Source organism: Pezoporus flaviventris, unplaced genomic scaffold (assembly GCF_033815535.1).
Source record: "Pezoporus flaviventris isolate CSIRO_AGI_PZ_B2104156 unplaced genomic scaffold, CSIRO_AGI_Pfla_v1 ptg000107l, whole genome shotgun sequence".
Taxonomy (NCBI): domain Eukaryota; kingdom Metazoa; phylum Chordata; class Aves; order Psittaciformes; family Psittacidae; genus Pezoporus; species Pezoporus flaviventris.
The window spans coordinates 260,149-279,968 of record NW_026892655.1 but is presented as its reverse complement, the minus strand read 5'-3'; the positions used below and the strand labels follow the sequence as shown (position 1 = coordinate 279,968).

The window sequence follows — 19,820 nt, the reverse complement described above, 5'->3', positions numbered from 1 at the left end:
GAGAAAGGGTACGAAGACAAAAGCATTTCAGGACCATATATGCAGCACAGTGGCACGCTTTGCTAGCATCAGGTCTTTTATGTAGAAGTTCATTTGTCTCACTACAGAAACAGACTTAACACAACCTGAAACTTCCCAGGACAGCAGCACCTCCAATGCCTGTAGCTGGCAAGCATCTGAAGCAGCCCAACCATTAAGGTATCAGGGAGTAGGTGAGAGGGGCCCTTCTGCTGTAAAAGGCAGAAGTTTTTAAACGAAGACCGTGGATCATGTCTTCTTTAAAGATCACTTCCAGCCCTACAGAAAGTCCCAGACTTGATGCAGAAGTCTCTCGGTAGCCATGTAAGGCCAGTGCTTCACAAGAGACCAAACGAGATACTTATCATGGTTATAATGGCAAAGTTCCACTGGTTGGACTCCTCTGTTTACACCCCAGTTGCTCTCAGAGAAGAAGCCAGAAAGCGTTTCCCTATTCCTTTCCCGTTGTCTTCTCCTGCCTTATTCAGTGCAAAGACACAATGCAAAAACCCCACTGCTGCACTTCCCAGCTTTGGTTCTTCCCAATCTACGAGTCCTCTCACTCCCATTTCTAAAAATACAAAGCTACTGTACTGATGCTCTTCACCAGATGCTTCCAGCCTTCTGGAAACTCAAGGCAACCTACGACACCTAAAGCTTGCTGCTTTCTCCTGGGAGCCCCGGCTGATTCCCACCGGATCTGGGCTAGTCTTCTCTGCTTGCGAACTGCTGCTGACATCTAGCTGCTCCACCTGCTTCCCTGTGCTGCCCCAAAGGCCTTCCCACCCTTCCCACTGGGTCCGGCAGGCGCCGACCATGAACTTCCACAAAGCAGCTGTCCTAAATTCCTGAGAGGTGAAAGAGACCTAATGACAAGGGCTTCCAATGATCCAGACTTTATGAATATGCCTCTGGAAAGCCTCTGGGGCTGCACAGACTTAGCTCTTGTTTGTGGTCCTACAGGTTGGGATGGGTCTGGAAAGCAGTTCATGAGAAGGTACCTTGTGATAAACTGTTCCCCAGCAGAAAACACCCTGGAAACGACCTTTATATTACAGAGCTGCAAATTGTGGAGCTGCAAACCTCAGTCTGGAAACTATATTTCCATGAGATTTACGTATTTTTTTGTGCTAATGAGACATACCCGGGAAGTGAGCTGAAATATCTGAATGAAAGTAGGAGGAAAAGCTCAGTTTACTTTTTTAAGGTCTTCAGAATAATGATTTCATTCTCTCTTAGCTTAACCAGTGCACCCATTTTCTGACGACAAAAAGGAAAATGGCAAGAGAGAGGCCAAGTGTGTGCCAAGTGAGGATCCTGGGCAAAGGAGCCTGCTGAAGACAGCAGGAGGAGCTGGGTTTAAGGGATAAAGCTCTATGGGGTACCTCAGAAAAGCAGGAGGCATCCTCTCTGCTCTCCACAATAACTACCGCAATAGGCATGTAGGCATCCTCCACTCCCACAGCGGAGTAAAGTCATTCCATGTTTCTGCCTGCGTTATTCTGATGTGCTAAAATGATAAGTGTGGAGCCGGGGAAGGAATGCGTGCTCACTCCGAAGAGATGCTTGCTGCAGACAGCTGTTGGGAAACTCCAGAGGAATCATACGCGGGACAGGCAAAGCTTCAAGCGATGCAACATTACATCAGTTTCGGTTCATTCTTACCACCACACCCTGACTCCAATTATGTTCTCCAGTCCTAGTAATGAAATCCAGGTATTCCTTCCTATGCACAATAAATTTATTAGAGTTTTTACCTATCCTGAGCTTTGCTCCTTTGTATTTAGGGGCTGAGTGGAGCAGAACTTGAAGGAAGGGCAGGCTGACATGCAGGCGTTGAGATCTGACACAGGAGACCCAGGTCCAAGGGCAGACTCTGCCAGAGGCAGGCTCTCAGTCTTTGAGCAAATCTCTTTGAGCAGGTCTCTCCACACCTCTGTCTCCAGCTTGCTGGAGATACCACCGGAATGCTGCTGGCTTTCACTCTACTGGATAAGCAATATCCAAGGATGAAGAGATAAAGGCACACATCTTTTAAACAGAAATAAGGAGAATAAGAACAATAAAATCATGGGCTAATCCATTAATACTGGGCATAATTCACCCCTTCAGTAAGTGGGATTATTTACTTGCCATACTAACAGCTATCCCAGTCCACAACCCTGACACAGAGGAGGATTTGAGCACTTGCTCCCTGGTGAAGCAGTCTTGGAGAACTCCTTGCAGTGAACGCTTAGTTTCAGAAAGCTCTGGAACGCCTGTCTCTTGCTCAATGTCAGCAGAAGCAGGTTCTCCCTAGAGAGAAGCCCATTGCTCTTGAGCCTTAGCAACACACATGAAAATCAGCTTAGCCTGAATTGTGCTGTCAGAAGAGTGAAAGGATTCTTCCTTTTTCTTTTCTCTGCCTAGTTAAGATTTGGAGACATCAGTGATAGAGAAGAGCCTCTCGTTTGTGCTTCATCCATCTTCTCCGAGCCCGTGGAGAACTCTATCTGGCCACGACTGCTCTGCCAGCTGTATCAGCAATCCTGCCTTTATATTTCCTAGCACCTGATCCCAAACCTCTTATTAGAATGCAGCACATATAGACAGAGAATTGGCCATAGGATGTTTCCACTCCCATTCACCATTCCAAAGCACCCACCCCTTGCTGGAACAATCACTATCCATAATGACGAAAACTGCAGAAATACCTTTCACTGAGCAACAGGAAATACGCAAAGTGCTTTTACCTCCCTTTACACTCTCTACATAAGAAACAACCCCTTTGTGCGTTACTGGAGAGCCACGATCATACATGAAGCACCTTTCATCCGTGTCCATTAAGAGATCACTCCACAGCCTCGTCTCGTAGCAGTGTTCTGGATTTGTCATTTTGCCAATGGAGAGACTTAAAGGTTAATCTCTGCGTCTCTGATCTTTCCACAACTTTCTTACATCATTCCTCATACATCATTCGAGAGTCAAACTTCGTATTTATTCGCTCTTTTTCATCTTCCATATTCCAACATCAGCACCTTGCATGAAAACTGCTTATTCAACTCAAAAGGAAAATAAATTAATGAGAGATAAAGAGCTCTTTGATGCAATAGCCTTTAATGATTTCTTCCTGGTATATAATTTAGGACAGTGTTTTTCCTGGCTTAATGTTGTAAAGTTTGCATCATAAACAAAAAGCTGATGATTCATAAAACATTATTGCTAATGTATTTTTGAAATTAGCAAGAGACATGTAAAGTATCTTCCTTGTCTACCAGGATTCCTAAAAGGAAACTTCCCTTTGAGAAATTATTCTTGGCACCAATGGCTGGGGTAGCTGGCCTTATGGGAAGAGGATTCGGTGGTGACACCCACTCTAGAAGGTATAAATAGAGTTTCTCGGCCACAGACAGCTTGCAGTCTGATTTAATATCAAGCTGTGCATCTTGCTTTGGGCTTCTGCTTGCATTTCCAGCTGCTGTCACCATGAGTTGCAACGTTAAGGAGACTATTACTGTGTCTAGCAAAGGCAGGAGCAGTGGTGGCAGCTGTATCATTGGTGGTGGTGGTGGAGCACGGATTTCTTCCTATACGATAGGCAGTGGCAGAGGTTTTTCTGGAAGGAGTTACTGCGGTGGAGTGAATTATGGAGGGGGACTGAGTGTTGGTAGCTTGGCTGGTGGGAGCTTTGGAGGTGGCAACTGCTATGGCAATGGCCTTGGTTTTGGCCTTGGAGGCGGTGTGGTTGTTGGTGGTCTTGGTGGCGACTGCTTGCTTTCATCTTGCGATGAGAAGGTCACCATGCAAAATCTCAATGACCGCCTGGCTTCCTACCTGGACAAGGTGAAGTGCTTGGAGAAGGAAAATGCTGAACTGGAATGCAGAATCAGAGAGTGGTACGCGACACAGGGCCTCTCCTGCGAGCCCCGGGACTACAGCTGCTATTACAAAGAGATCGAAGATCTTCAGAACCAGGTAACCCCTTTTTCAGTTGTTGCTTCCCCATCTAAAGCTCATGTCTGAATTTGTATTTAGAACCTACTGCAACTGTTAGAGGTAACTTGGTGCTGCTGAATGTCTCTGCAAACAAATTTTGGCAAGCTGCCCTATGGCATGTTGTGGGTGCACATCAAAGACATGCTGCAGGGTGATGCAGGTGGGGTGATACTCTTCAAAAGGAAAAGGCTGCTTTGTTATGCTGGGTTTGGACTATACAAGTATGAATCTGATACCAAATGTGCTCTGAGATGTAGGGGTGTCAGCCCAGTAAGAAAAGCAAAGCAAAGAGAACTGTAGCACCAGAGCAAAACACACAAATGCCCTACCAAAGGAAGTGTTGTGAATTCTAGGTGAGACAAGCTGAGGATCTGAAATTGACTGCCACAGTGGCACAAAGAGCTTGATATTAACATGTCCACGGTGAAAGTTACGGCTGATCTTAAGGCTTAAAGATACCTTCCAAGTATCTTTCCCGAGGATCCTTAAGCTTGAAGCCCAGAACACATTAGCTTCAATGTCAGCTGAGATGCAATGTCTTAAGGGAGGTTCTTTAGGTTCACTTCTTTGTGAAGCACCTTTGGGACTTCCCTTTATATCTTGAAACTGGAAAGTTCCATCTGAGAGCTCTATAACTCTCAGCCTCTACACAGCTGATGTCTTCACTGACTGTGAGTGAAGGTGGCAAAGCTGCTGCAAACTGCTCAAGAAACAAGGTTACTTAATTCAGAAGGTAACAGGAAAAAGACCTGGTGAAGGGATCCTGCCTAACTGCAATCTACATAGAGTAAAACAGCAGAGGGAAAGGAGACATCTCTCATGGTCTGCTCTCTTCCAGATTGTCTGCGCAACCATTGATAACAACAAGATCATTCTGGACATTGATAACAGCAGGATGGCTGCTGACGACTTCCGAGTGAAGTGAGTACACCTCTGTGCAGATGGACCCTGCTGCCTCCTCCCTTCCCCTTCACATCTCACCTGTGGAGTCTCAATGTGTAATTACAGACTTCAGACGAGTCTCACTCCAACACCACATTAGGACAGGGTGGCGTGATGAAAGGCATCTTGCTCTTGGTCACCAGCCCTCCTTAATTAGTATTCTTGGGTAAAGCATTCGGCAAGTGTTTGTGGTGAGGGTTGGGGACCCAAACTGCAGGGAGTGGTCCTTAGTGGTGTGGTTGGTGCATTTCCATCACAGACAACGTAGATTGGGATCAGCAAAACAGAAACACAGCTGGATAAGTGACTTTTTACAAGGGCCTGTAAGGACAGAACAAGGGGAATGGCTTTAACCTGCCCGCGGGGAAACTTAGATGAGCTCTTAGGCAGAAGCTCTTCCCTGTGAGGGTGCTGAGGCGCTGGCACAGGGTGCCCAGAGAAGCTGTGGCTGTCCCATCCCTGGCAGTGTTCAAGGCCAGGTTGGACACAGGGGCTTGGAGCAAGCTGCTCCAGTGGAAGGGGCCCCTGCCCTTGGCAGGGATTGGAGCTGGATGAGCTTTAAGCTCCCTTCCAATCCAAACCATTCCATGATTCTATGATACCAAACACACAGTGATCAGGAGCATGAAAAACAAAGATAAGGAAGAAAAGCTGCCACAGAACAGACATCAAGTGCAATGCAGAAATGCAACGCACAGAGCATTCAGCTGAGAGAGCAAACTGCAGTTCAGAGCAGGCAGTGAGGCAAGGAGAGAGCTCTCTGCACGCACGGAGCACGTGTGAGATGTCACTGCTCTCTGGCAGGTACGAGACGGAGCTGGCCCTGCGCCAGAGCGTGGAGGCTGACATCAACGGCCTGCGGCAGGTCCTGGACCAGCTCACGCTCTGCAGGTCCGACCTGGAGGCGCAGCTCGAGTCGCTGCGGGAGGAGCTCTGCTGCCTCAAGAAGAACCACGAGGAGGTAGGATCCTGCCCCCACCATGGGAGCACCACTGCCGATGTGAATGTACTTTAGGTTTAAAAGTGAAGAAAAGCTGCTTTCACCCCACAGCTTCCCATCAAACCCGTTGGGGTTCAGACCTGCCTGGGATGGGGGGAGCTCTGGCAGAGATGTGGCCTCCTCTCTTGCCAGTGCTGGGAGTGCCAGAGGGGGGTGAAATTGCTGCTGACTCCAGTTGGATGAGGAAAGAAATTACCCAAGAGATTTGTTGGGAAAAACACTTGCACCATCTTCCAGTGCTTTCTGTGGCCACAGCTCCGGGGCACCCCTGGCAGAGGGCGGTCCTCAACCACCCAGCTCTGCTCTTGTGTGTGGTCTCTGAACCCCCAGTATGCATCTGATCTGGGTTCTACTTCCAGGAGATGAACTGCCTGAGAAAACAATCCACTGGAGACGTGAGCGTGGAGGTCAATGCCTGCCCTGGACCAGATCTCAGGCAAATCCTGGAGGATTTGAGGTGCCAGTATGAGACACTGATAGCGCGCAACCGCAAGGAAGTTGAGGATTGGTACGAGTGCAAGGTAAGCGACATGTGCCTGCTCCCAACAGACACACAAACTTCAGGGCACAGGAGGGCTGCGGGAAACACACCTGGAGACAATAAGCAGTTCTTCCCCTACAGTGAAGCCCATGATCAGCACTTATTATCCACTGTGCTCCACAGGAGACACAGGCCTGTCTGACCAGTTTGCTGTGTCCCATCTGGAAGAGCAGACTTTGCCACAAGGCCTTGTGGTGTGTTGTTGGAGCTGAGCTACTCCACAGTTGGATTAAAGAGACTTCGAGCCACAAGCTTAATGTGATGCGTAAAGCAAGCGAGCCGCTGAAGCTGGCGGTTAAAGCCCAGAGCAGGGAACGTGCCCCGCTCACTTTTCTTTATGCCAGCAGTATTCTGCTTCTGTAAAAGCAAGTCCAATTTACACAGATATTCCCTGATGCTCTTCCTTCTGCACTGGTGATTTTCAGATTGAGGAGGTGAATCGGGAGGTTATTACAAGCGGTCAGGAGGTAGAGACGTGCAACAACCAGGTGACTGAACTGAGACGCCAGTTGCAAGCCCTGGAAATCGATCTCCAAGCTCAGCTCAGCCAGGTGGGTGCTGAATGTCCCTACAGCCGTGAAGAGATGACTGCTGGTCTTCTTGAACAGCCAGACCGAGCAACCAGCGTGGTGGGGGGGAGCAGCTCTTTCAACTCCAGGGTGACACTTACATGAATGTTGTTTCTTTGCTTATCTTGTTTATCAGAGAAATAACTTGGAATCCTCTCTGGCTGAGACCGAGTGCCAGTACAACACCCTCCTCGGCGAGCTCCAGAACCAGATCACGTGCGTGGAGCAGCAACTGGCTGAAATAAGAGCGGAAATAGAGTGCCAGAACCAAGAGTACAAGACTTTACTGGATGTCAAGTGTCGTTTGGAGCAGGAGATTCAGACCTACCGGTGCTTGTTGGAAGGAGGACAGCAGGACCTCATGTATGTAGATCTCTAAATCCACTAGGGAATAAATGAAAATATCAAGGGTCTGTATGACAGATGGGGAATCCAACAGAAGCTTTAGTCTATCTTAATGCTCTCTTTGAGATGATGAAGTTGTCTTATGAGCTGCTTCACTGTGATGAGCATTCAAATCTGAACTAATGATGTTGCTCCTTGGGATTTGCAGCAGAGAAACCAAATCTGTTAACTGCTAGTTACAACATCATAACTACTAATATTCTGTCAGCAGAATGTCAAAATATGAATTAATTGCAATGCTCTGCATTGCATTTCCATGCCAAAGGGGAGCAAAACTGTGAAAGAGCCCTGAAAGTGCAAAAAGAACACAATGTAAAATACCCCAACCCCTATAAAGGACATAGTTTGAGACTTCTGTCATGTATTGAGCCAGTGTCGTGTAAAGTTCTAAAATTCTCTGTTTGCTCCCCCCCAAATCTATCCCACCAGTCATGGAGGAGGAATCGGAACTGGTGTAGGAGGAGGAGTCATTAGGACAAGCCACACCTATACAGCAACTTCATCGTCCCACTGCCAGCCCCAGGTCGCACCCTGCAAGACTGGGGACATAGGTAAGAGCTGTGATTTCTCAAAAGGAAACCCGTTTGAGTCAACGTTGTAGCTTTAACTGATCTGTGATTTAACTGATCTGTAACTTTATAAGTGCAAATTCCCATTAAAATAAAATTATTTAGGGAATCTCTGGGGTTTTCTGGGTTGTCGGCTAACCACTCTGGTTTAACAGAGTATGCTCTTGAAATAAGGGCTACACAGAGCACAGTTTTGTTATTTGAAGGGTTTTCTCTCTGTTCCAATCAATAATGCTGCTATATTTCTTCTCCAGTGACCTGCAGGAGAATTTGTGACTGAGGAATGGACTAGAAGATGAAATACAAAGAAACCCATAGAAAAACCAAGAACACTCAATGTTCACTGCGCGTCTCTGCAGAGAAAGTAGAAGTAACTCAGTGATGCTTTGCCATGTATTTAAGGGGCCTGTTGGGAGCCACCTTCTCTGTTCTGCTGTTTCTGTTCTTTAACGCTGTAATCTCTAGAAGTTACTGGAATTAGTCAGGATCACTGTGTACCTGCTGGTGAAAAACTTCTCTAATAAAACCTTGCTTCTGCCTCATGCAATCAAGAACCCTGTGTCTGGAAACTGCCTTCCTTTAGAAAAGCAGGTGCTGATCCATGCACAAGGGTTGTGTGAGCTGGTTGGGAAAGGAAACCAGGGAATGGCCTCACTGACCTCACAGGTCCTGTCCTTCTCCCTGTCAAAACCTGTAGTACCTGTGGCCTGGTCCTACATAATATCCCCCATGCCCTACATGAACAGATCAGGCAGGTGCCTGTGGGTTTCCCATGGAGCATTTTCCCTAAATTCATTGCAAAACAACAGAGAAGGAAGCAAGTGGAGCTGGAGCTCATCAGTGAAAGGAGAAGAGAGAGATCATGGACAGGAATTCCCCTGTAGAAGCAAGCTCAGGGCAGTCTATATCCACAGACAGTTATGGCCTAGCAGCCATCCCTGGTGCACATCTCCAGCTGCTCTCCTGATGTGGCAGGCACTAAACCGTGAGTCGTGTTGGCTGCTGGGGAGGACGATGTCAGTCATGTACCTCTTAACAGACCTGCACTGCAGGGACGTGCCTCCTGACTCCTCCTGGGACTCCTGTTATATGTATCTGCCTCTCTGCAGAGCACATCCCATCTTGTCTGCTCAAATTATCTGCCTGGGGAGAGGGACCATGGGGCCTGAGTACCTGGGTGACAGTCAGCAGAGCCCAATGCAGATGCTGAGATAGCAGATTCTGTTATGAGTCTCTTCTCTTGAGATGGCCAAGGGATGGTTGGATATCCACAGATGTGCAGTGACACTCACAGGATGGAGACAGCGAGTGGCCTGGAAGCCCTTTTTATAACCTAACACGACACCAGCGCTTCTCACACGTAACCACACGTAAAGTTATTTTGGAGCCCTGTGCTGAGAAATTGAAAAGCATTTGAAGCACAAAAGCGAGTGCATTTCTCCAGATCCCACTCCTGAGCAGGGCACCCAGCTGGGTGAACAAACAGCACCCCTGCCTGGGCTGCTGCTCAGCCTGAGCGCCGCAGCGAGCAGGGAGCGGGCCGGGGCCAGGGGAGGTGCTTGGGCTCCGCAGCAGAGAAGCAACACGACTGATCCCTGGCGGACGGGGCCGTGCGGAGCAGCGGGACACGGCGCAGGCAGGGCAGGGAGCAGAACCGCGGGCACCAGGCTCAGGCTGGGTTGGTGCCCGCGGCTCCCACACCGCGTTGCTGGCCCAGCTTCGCACCGCGCTCTGCCCACACCGAGATTTCCCCCCATGTACAACCCCCCGTGTAACACCCTGGAGCTGCGCAGCTGAGCCGCCGCCTGCTCCCGAGCACGGGAATCAAACCCGAGGGAGAGGCAGCGTCCCACTGGAACTAAAACCCGTGGCTTTGGCAGCTGAGTTTTCCCTTTGCACCGCTGTCGGCGCTGGCATTTCCCTGCTGCGACCGCGGAACGAAGCATCAACCTGGAGAGCTTGTGAAAACATTTATACTGCCTCGGTTTGGGCTTGCTTTCCAGAGGAAAGTGAAATTGAGCCCGAGAGCTCAGGGCAGGGCTGGCTGTCATCCCCTCTGTAGCAAGGCTCAAGCAAGAGCTTTTCACTTGATTTCAGACAAAAGCTTAAGAGCAGCTGCACTAATGAACAACGCGGACACACAAAGGCTGCTTGTGCCAAAGAACAAGGAACTGGTGAAAGCTGCTGATAAACGCAGCCTGAGCGACGCTTCAGTACTTCCCAAGTCTCTCCATAAGGTGTCAGCTGTACTTAACTGGCAGATCCAAGAGCAACATGCTCCCAAGTGCCTGCTCCCACACAGTCCCCTCCTGCCTCTTTTGCGCCTACCCATGGGGTGAGCAGCTCCTGCAGCGCCGGGCTGCGACCGATGCCCTGCTGAGAACGGGACTAACACTTCACTGAGAGGCCAGGAGGTGCAGATGGGTTGGGCTGATGCTGTCTGTGGCTAAAAGGGAGCTGCTGTTGGGCTACACACCGAAAGCACAACAATATGTAACTGAAATAACGTTCTATAAAGGGCAGTGGTAGCAAAGGTGCAGTAACAGCAGTGGCCGGCTGTGAGGGGAAGCATTCCCTCCTGCCCTGCCAATCCCTGTGCCCACAGCGCTGCAGGATTCAGACCCGTGTTGTTGCACTGCATGTGATGTCTGGTGATGCTGGAGGAGATGGAGGCCCTGCACCTCGGTCTGCAGCTGCTCTCTAGAGGGCACCCAGCTCCCAAAGGTGCCGAAGGGTGTGAAGGCGAGCGGGAGGCGTGCGGCAAACCCAGCTCCCATTGCCTGGGCTCCTCCTCTAGCACAACTCCACAAACACTAAACAGACGAAGTCGTGCCTGCGGTATGCGCAGGGAGCTCCTGCTAGCTGAAAACACAACCCGCTGTCAGCCCTGACATCCTGCTCCAGTTCCCTCATCAGTATTCAGTGGGCGCAGCCGCAGTGAGGTTGACATGACCTGGTTCTGTGTGTGTGACTCTTGCAGGGGATGATGCAGTTTCCTCCCTCCCTCCTTGAACCCCCCACTGGGTGCTCCTGTGTGTAAGGGATCAGAACTGACGCCAGGTTGAAACTCATCACAGTAATCCCTGTGCATGTGACGATACCACTGCAGTATTTTGCACCCTGTCATTAGGCAGGAGCACAGGGAAACCCAGGCTCTCCATAGGGGTTATAAGTGGGTTAGAATGACCCTTTGCTGATGAAGGTCTTGCCAATGGAGTAGAATTAGCTGAGACCCAGAGTCAACTGTGCAAGGGGCTGCCTAGACCCAAAATGAAGAAGTTCCCAGCCAAAGGGTTCATACTCTAAATGGGTTCGTCTCTCACAGCTGTGACTCACCTAATTACTGTTCCTATCATAATCACCATCGTTCCATTGGGTGGTGGATCTTTTGAAGGTGCCCTTTAATGTTTCAACAGTACCAGTCTCTGCAATAACGAATGAGTAATAGATCAAGTACAATGGAGGCAAGAATTTATCTCCAGGAGAGGTGTTTGCTGGACTGGCCACTGCTGACCATGCTCTGTGGAGGGCAGCAGGTCCCATCCTGATGCTGCACACCAGCTTTCCCTGAGAGGTGCGTGAAAGGGCCATGTTTGGACCATTGGACACAATCAGGACACATTCCAGGGATATTCCCCATGCCCACACATCTCGGGGTGTGGGCAGATGCCAAGACTCACACCCTGTCTTGCAGAAGAGCACAGGAGAGGTGGGACTTACCCCCTCACTTCAAAACAGGTACCTTAAAAACCTTCACTTGAGGTTTTAAGGCATGCAGGGAATCACAAACCCACAGCCTGGTCTGGGTTGGAGGCACCTTAAAGCTCCTCCAGATCCAACCCCTTGGCACAGGCAGGGTAGAGCAGCTTGCTCCAAGCCCCATCCAGCCTTGAATGATCACATGCAAATGGTTTGTGTAGAATTTGCACTGCTTTATTTTATTAATGTGGCCATAAATACACACAGGAGAAAGGAACAGAATGAACAGCACATCCCATACTGTCGCACTAACTGGAAATGGCAAGGTAGGAATTACTGTTCAGAACTCTCAGTTAATCTACTCTTACAGTAATACACGTGATGGAGCCCTGATATGTTTCAAATAATCTGAACTGAATTTTCTCAGATTTTTCCATTTTCAAACATCTAGCTTTTTACTGGGATGAGAAAAAAGCCCTTATCATGTAAATACCAGGGGAGAGGAGAACAGTTTCATGCTAAATGTTAGGCAGCCAAACCTCAATGGGAGGAAGAGCAGTGTCCAGAACAAGAACAGTGTTCTCCCTCCAACAGTCACGCCACAGGGACTGTTTCTCCTTTACTATGGAGAAATATTGTCCTATGGGATTATCTGGTGTTAATACAATTGCTTGTTGATTATATAATGGAAGTTAGTTTATAAAGTGCAATTATGAGAATGAATCATATTCCCCAGATAGATCTTCCCCAGTTTTTCTCTGTGTAGCGACATAAGCAAATTGAATTTCCCTGACCAGACCTGACCAGAAGTGGGAAGGACGGAAGAGGGAAGCACTGCAAAGGGGGGGAACAGGCTGCTCATACCCCACCAGAGTGCTCGGCAGCCTCAGCAGTTCAATGCAGAGCTCAGAGATGGGCTTGTGTGTGCTCAGCTCCCCCTCAGCACCTCACCCCAGCTCAGCCTCACCCCCTGCTGCTGCCACGCGCTCCAAAAGAAAGATGCACACCCTTTGCTGCTGTGGACATGGTGATTCTGCTGTTCAAGTGCACTGGGTGAATTCGGGCCCACACTGGTGAGCAGTGCAGGCTTAAATAGTGGCCCAACCTCCTCTGGACAGGAGCTCCAAACAGTTTCATCACAGGATAAGAGAAGAGGCCTCATTGCAAACAAACAACTGTGGTGCCATCTGCCCCCAGGGCATCCTCCTCCTCCTTCCCCTCCTATTTTGTCTCTGACCTCAAGCAGGTCTGTCAATGTGCAAGGGCAGGTTTTCCTGACTGCCACTGAACGCTCAGCGCTGAGGGCACGCTGGGACCGTGGCCTCTTCCATTAGTTATGCCCAGTGCATAAAAAGCAATAAACCTCAGCTTTATTCACCTGCCCATGATGGAGATCTGTCCTCAGCAAGGTCAAACGATCTGTCAGTGCCTGTTCCCAGGCCCACTGACGTGGGCAGGGAGAGGAAAGTGTGTTCGGATGCTCAGTGGACTGGGAGCATCCATCACCTCATGGGGTGATGCCAGTGGTCCAGAGCCTGGGCAATGCCACAAGATGCCACGTTAAATGGAATGCAACCCAACAGTTTCAAAACACAATAGCTGTTAGTATAGAAGAGAATTTTGTGCACTTCAAAAGGATTTCTCACTGGAGCTAGCAAAAATTATGCCTTGGACCCCACTAAGTTTTGGGGCCACTAATGGACCCCACCATTTACACTTCCACAACCCAGCAATGGCCTTGCTTCCGTGGACATTTCAGCAATGGAAGATGAAACCCGAGGTGTGTCCTCCAGTGTGGGCGAGGGTGTGCTGGGAGGGGCACTAGAAAAAGATGTTTCCATAAACACTTGCTATAAGCCATAACAAACAAATGTCTAAACTAGCAACAACCAAATCAATACAGGAAGCTGGGTATCGCACAACAGTTCCACTGACAAAGGGTGGCAGCTGCACACTTCACGGACAGCATGTGGCTGGAGCCCCCAAGGGGAAGGAGGGCAGACGTGGGGGGCACTCGGGTTTGAGGCGCAGGCTCCTGTAAGAGCTCTAAAGCTGAAGTACCCACTGCTGTGCGTTTGAAAAAGACATGATCTTGGAAGAAGAAGATGCAAGACAGGAAATATTTCCTACTGTTGGTCATGCCATGTCCATGAATTGCAAAGAAAACTGCGAAGATGCTATTCTGATGTACAGCTCAAGGACTGAATCCCCCAAAACAGGAGCTTAACCCTTCTCCTCCGAGCAGACACTTGTATTTGCACTGTGTGAGGAAAACATCCTGCCTGGAATTCTGAAACCCTTTCAGGCATGGGAGTGTTTCCTCTCCCATCCACAGACATGCCAGGAGAGCCCAGTACAGAGCCAGGCACTTCCCGGGTCTCCCAGCCATCCCGCACTGCATTTGCTCTGAGCACATAAAGAGCTATCTATTTCCTGCAACAAACATCCTGTCACACGTCCTTTCCTTGCAGTCTTACTCAGAGCTGTTTTCCAGTCGTTGTCAGACAGTTCTTCGTGATTAATTTGTTATTTATAAATCATAATTGTGGATGGATGTTTGGAATAGATTGATGGGGCGTGTGGTGTTGGCCAATGGTCACCATGACAAAGACATTGGAGTGGTTCAGAGCACTCACAAAACACACCCTGGGATATCCAAAAGGTATAAACCAATAAAGGACTGAAAATAAGGAGCATATAGCATCAGATACCCAGAAACCAGAACCTGGTAAAATATCACTGAAGTATAACAAAACCAGCCAGGATTCCTTGACAACATTCTGAAAGGCAAAAGAGCAGAAGAAATAGAGTCACATTCATCGCTGACCCACATTGTGACAGTTCACGGTTGTGCTGAAATAGATGTGAACAGGATGAGATGAGTGGGATGAGGTTAATTCAGATGACTGCAAATCAGTGACTAGATCACAGAAAAGATCTGCCTAAATCAGAGCCACCCAATAGAAATTACATGTTTTGTCTTAACAAACAAATGGTCATGGGCACTCTGAGCATGGGTTAAGCTTCCTGACATCCTCAAACATCTCCCTTTGGCAAATTACCCTTGGCAGAAAAACAACGGCTTACAAACACACGAGAAGAAGGTACTCCCTTTGAGGGTGACACCCACTACCTCGGGTATAAATGTGGACCAGGCAGGGTGGAATTTGGAGCTATGATTCCAGAACAACTGTAAGACCAGCTTGGAGATTTCACGCGAGCCACTGCCGCTGCCACGATGAGCTGTGGCTCCAAACAGACCTCCAGAAGCTGCCTGCGCGGGAGCAGCGGTGGCGGCAGCAGCAGTGCTGGGGGTGGAGGGGGCAGCACGTATTCCTCCACAAGAGTCACTTCCAGGACAAGCGGTGGGGGCAGGAGCTCTGGCAGCAGTTGTGCTGGAGGAAGCTCCAGGAGCAGCTATGGTGGCGGAGCTGGTGGTGGTAGCTATGGAAGGATCAGGCACAGCAGTTACGGAGGAGGAATGAGCAGCAGAAGCTGTGGAGGAGGAATGAGCAGTGGTTATTATGGAGGGCGAATGAGCAGTGGTGGCTATGGAGGGGGCATGAGCTTTGGATCAGGTGGGAGTGGGTTTGGTGGTGGTTATGGAGGAAGCTTTGGTGGAGGTGGTGCTGGTTTCAGTGGTGGCAGCTTTAGCAGTGGTGGCTTTCCTGGAGGGATCGGGGGAATTCTCTCCACCGATGAAAAGCTGACCATGCAGAGCCTCAATGAACGCCTGGCTTCTTACCTGGACACCGTCAGAAACCTGGAAAGGGAAAATGCTCAGCTTGAGCAGTTAATAAGGGAGTGGTACCAAAAGCAAGCTCCTTCTGGCACAAAGGACTACAGCCACTATTATGGAGAGATTGAAGACCTTCAAAACCAGGTAGGATGCTCTTTGTCAGAGAAGTTTAAGCACTGACAGATGTTTTGCGATTGAGTAAAACATCTGTGGCCAGCCCTGGGCATGGAAGGTGAGACAGAGCTATGGCACTGACACAAGCGTCTTGACAGGACTCCTGTACTCCCAAAACAGTTCCTGCAGTTCTGATGCTGCTTTCACACAGGTCCCTTTTTGGTTTGCACTGTACACGACCTTTACAGGCCTCTGCATGTAGGTCATGCTGTTCCCCTCAGACTTCTAGGAATTACAACAAGATCACATCCATATTTCTGTCTCTTGTGCAAACCTGAGAGATTCACAGGGACATTCTTCCTCAGCATGTTGTCTTCTCTTCTAGCTTGTGACTGCAACTGTGGAGACCAACAAGGTACTTCTGGACCTAGATAACACAAGGATGACTGCAGAGGACTTCAGGATAAAGTAAATATATAATCCTCTTTTCCAGGCACTGACTTCCTTTCTCCTACTTTCCTCAACTTAGTTTCATTCATCCACTCCATAAGCAAATATCAACCCACAGAGACCAGGGTTCCTCCCGGTTCCATAGCAGAACAACTGATATTATTTGTAAGGGTTCAAACCTATTATTCCTATAATGATCTCCGATGGGAGCACTCCCTATGGCTGTAGAGTCAAAGCTTAAAAAAAGCTTTATTTGAAGGAGTAAAAATTGTGATTTTCCCTCACTGAAAGTCAGATGAAACAGAGAGGAAACCTGCCCAGAGACTACAGCAAAAGGAAACAATGAAAAGACCACAGAACACTTTATGAAACTTTAAGTACTGGCTGCTGGTTTCGCAGTTCTGCTGGTTGAGGGATGCTGTGTGCTACGGAGTGCAGACACCAAAGTGGGACTGGGAACCTGAGAACAGGGCTGACCTCTGCGTTGTCCCTGGCCCTGACCTCTGCGCTGTCCCTGGCCCTGACCTCTGTGCTGTCCCTGGCCCTGACCTCGCACTGTCCCTGGCGCAGGTACGAGACCGAGCGTGGGCTCCGGCAGAACGTGGAGGGCGACATCAACAGCCTGCGGCCCTTGCTGGACAGTCTGACTCTGAATAGGTCTGACCTGGAAATGCAGTTTGAGTCTCTGAAGGAGGAGATGATTGACCTCAAGAAGAACCACGAGGAGGTGAGAGCCAGCTCCTCGCAGTGCAAACCGCAGGGGAGAACAGGAACACTTACAATATCAAAATGTGGGAGGGTTTGCAGGTAGCATCCTCCACACGAAATAGTTTCCCCTGTTCTCCTCGTCAAGGAGATTCAGCATACACACAGGTGGTGTTGAAAGGGTCAGGAAGGGTTCTTATGTCAGAGCAAATTAACTGACTTCAAAACTGTTTTGCAAAGCAATTTCCCCCTTTTTGTTTGCCTTCTCTGCAGGAGATGAAATTGCTGCACACACAGTCGAGCGGTGATGTGAACGTGGAGGTGAATGCTGCTCCAGGGGAGGACCTGCTGAAAAAGCTGAATGCCATGAGACAGGAGTATGAAAATATCATTCAGAAAAACCGGGAAGAGGTTGAGAGCTGGTATGAGAGCAAGGTAAATAAATGGTTCTGATCTGAAGGTTCACATCACAAAAGAAAACCCATGCCAACCTTTGGTAAGAACTTCCTGTAGGTGAATGACACTTTGAACGATGACATCCATTGCTTTTAGGATATAATGGTAGAATCCCTTTGGTTAAAATAAAAGACATCACAAGTGGCCTTGAACTGCACTGGCAGAGCCACACAAGCAAGTTCTAACAGCCCCCCTATTACAAGTGGCCCTGCTTCAAGCTGTTAAGGAAATGATAACTGACCATGCTGCCACTGTAGGTAAAACTCAAAAACTCCAATATATTAATTTTTCAGATGGAAGAAGTGAGTCAACAGGTCCACTCAAGTGGCCAGGAAGTGGAGGCAAGCAACCAACAGATCTCTGAGCTGAGACGTGAATACCAGAGCCTGGAGATTGAGCTGCAGTCGCAGATCAGCATGGTAGGGAAGGGTTGCTTCTGATCCTCTGATACACAAAGAACATGTGAGCTGCTGGAATGTACCCAGCACTCCATTTAATGAAGATGCTTAGTGCATAAGAATGATCTGATCCTGCCACATTCCCATAACATGCCACATTCCCATAAACACCATCTTGTGCTTTCCCTTTGCAGGTGGACTCTTTGCAGTCCAACCTGGAAGATACGGAACGTCGTTACAACATGCAGCTGCAGCAGATCCAGGGGATGATTGGTCCCTTGGAGGAGGAGCTGGCCAGCATCCGCTGTGAGATGGAGAGTCAGAACGAAGAGTACAAGATGCTCCTGGGCATCAAGACCCGCCTGGAGCAGGAGATTGCTCAGTACCGGGCTCTGCTGCAGGAGGGGCAGCATGGCATTGGGTACGTACTTTCAGATTAACCTTTGCAAACAGGCAAAGATGAAAGAAGCTGTATTTATATTAGGAAATAGTGGTCAATCGTCAACATATCTACTGCAGTCACAGGAATCTGGATGGAATCGAAAGCCTAGCTGGCAGTGTAAAAAGCTGCAGTGTTCTACAATTACTGTGAACTGCACAAAAACAATTGCAAAAGACTATAATTTGCCATTTCGTCTCCTACGTGCAGTCAGGAAGTACAGTTATAGATGAAAACGAAAGGTCAGACAGAAAAAACTTCTTTAGAATTCTAAATATAGAAGGTACATATTTTGAAAGCCTTCTAAAGGCATCCGTTATCTTTCTTTTTCTTCTTCCTTAATCAGTTAGTTTGTCCTTTACCAAGACAGTTTCAAAGCAGTTCTCTAGAACATGCTTCACACAGCAGCACTTCCTCAGTCATATAAGGAGTTCAGAAGGAGCCAGCAAGTGGCTTTGGTACAGATGACAGGACACCAGACACCGGTCACATTGCTATAAATGCTACACATTCATGGCCTTTCCTCCTTACAGCACCTCCCAGGGAGGAGCTGGTGGTGGATCTTCAGGAGGAGGAGGAGGTCATGGAGGAACCAGCTGGTCTTCTGGAAGAGGCAGTAGTGGAGGAGGAAGCAGTTGGTCCTCAAGTGGAGGAAGCAGCGGAGGAAGAACTGGAGGATCCTGCAGAAGAACTTCCTCATCAGGAGGTGGAGGAGGAGCGAGCGGAGGAGCAGGAGGTGGGGCCTCTGGTAAAACCTCCAGTGGAGGAGAAGGAGGGGGCAAATCCTGCCTCTCCCGCTCATCATCCTCCCACTCCCAGCCTGGCAACTCTTATGAAAGCCAAGGTAAAAATCAGGATAGAAGGGTACACCCTCCCATTCCCTCTTCTCTATAGTAGGAAAGGATGTGACAGCTTCTGTCCTGATTGGAAATCAGGAGATATTTGTGCTATTTTTTGCCAGCTGTCCCAAAGTCCGCTCTGACATTTGTCCCTATGCAGTAACCCATCAATAGGGCAGGATTTTCAGAAGTGACACGAATGTCATGAAGAGTTGTATGAGGACATGTAGAAAGAGGAAATGAAGAGGGAAAGAGAAAATGTCCAATGCGAAGCATGCAGGGAACTGGGGAAGTCAGTAGTTTGGGAATGAAGCCACACGTTAGAAATGTAACTGGTATTAAGGGGGGAAATAGTTAAAGCAGGGTTAGAACACTCAGGGCAGTTAAAATCCATGGGGTATTAGCTGCAAAATCCTGACTTAGCAAGAGATAGGGAATGCCCAGAAGGTCTTCTCCATGTCTGATTTCACGGCTGTGGTTCCAGAAGATGCTGAAAGCATGAAGCTCTGCCTGGAAGGGAATAAAACACTGGATAGAGGAGCAACAATGGAGGAAGTGTCTGAAGCCATAAAAACGATGAGACGGGGTAAGGCTCCAGGTCCCAGCAGCAGCTCCTCAGGCAATGCCTGGATATGCTGCAAATGAGAATTTATAGATTTAAAAAGATGGAAAATGATCCCACTTTGAGGCTTCCATTGAGTCCTTCTTATCCAGGAAGCAACAGGGCTATTAATCTTGGTTGAGTCTGCCTCACACACATGCTGTTTTCCCTCCCAGACTGACAGTTGGTCATGACAGTATTGGCTGTAGACCAAAGGGCCTGAGGCCATCATTAGAGAAAGTAAGAATACCACAGAGCATCTCTCAATGCTGAAAACAAGGGCAGTGATTTCCAAGGCCTTTGTGGAATGAGTAAGATTATTTTGGTAAGATTTGGAGTAGATGAGATGTAGTTTTTAAAA

At 48.7% G+C, this 19,820-nt stretch overlaps 2 protein-coding genes across 2 annotated transcripts; both read left to right on the top strand.

Annotated features, from left to right (window-relative positions):
• Positions 1-3,257: 3,257 nt before the first annotated feature.
• Positions 3,258-8,567, top strand: LOC133281881 (keratin, type I cytoskeletal 13-like). The gene is made up of 8 exons (XM_061477753.1): positions 3,258-3,972; positions 4,832-4,914; positions 5,740-5,896; positions 6,295-6,456; positions 6,902-7,027; positions 7,182-7,408; positions 7,880-8,001; positions 8,274-8,567. Exons 1-8 carry the CDS (start codon positions 3,484-3,486, stop codon positions 8,297-8,299), a joined length of 1,392 nt encoding a protein of 463 aa, XP_061333737.1. The 5' UTR covers positions 3,258-3,483; the 3' UTR covers positions 8,300-8,567.
• Positions 8,568-13,973: 5,406 nt separating this feature from the next.
• Positions 13,974-19,776, top strand: LOC133281882 (keratin, type I cytoskeletal 13-like). The gene is made up of 8 exons (XM_061477754.1): positions 13,974-15,601; positions 15,957-16,039; positions 16,592-16,748; positions 17,000-17,161; positions 17,476-17,601; positions 17,775-18,001; positions 18,553-18,863; positions 19,343-19,776. The coding sequence occupies exons 1-8, from the start codon at positions 14,957-14,959 to the stop codon at positions 19,501-19,503; spliced, it is 1,872 nt and encodes a 623-aa protein (XP_061333738.1). The 5' UTR covers positions 13,974-14,956; the 3' UTR covers positions 19,504-19,776.
• The last annotated feature ends 44 nt before the right edge of the window (positions 19,777-19,820 follow it).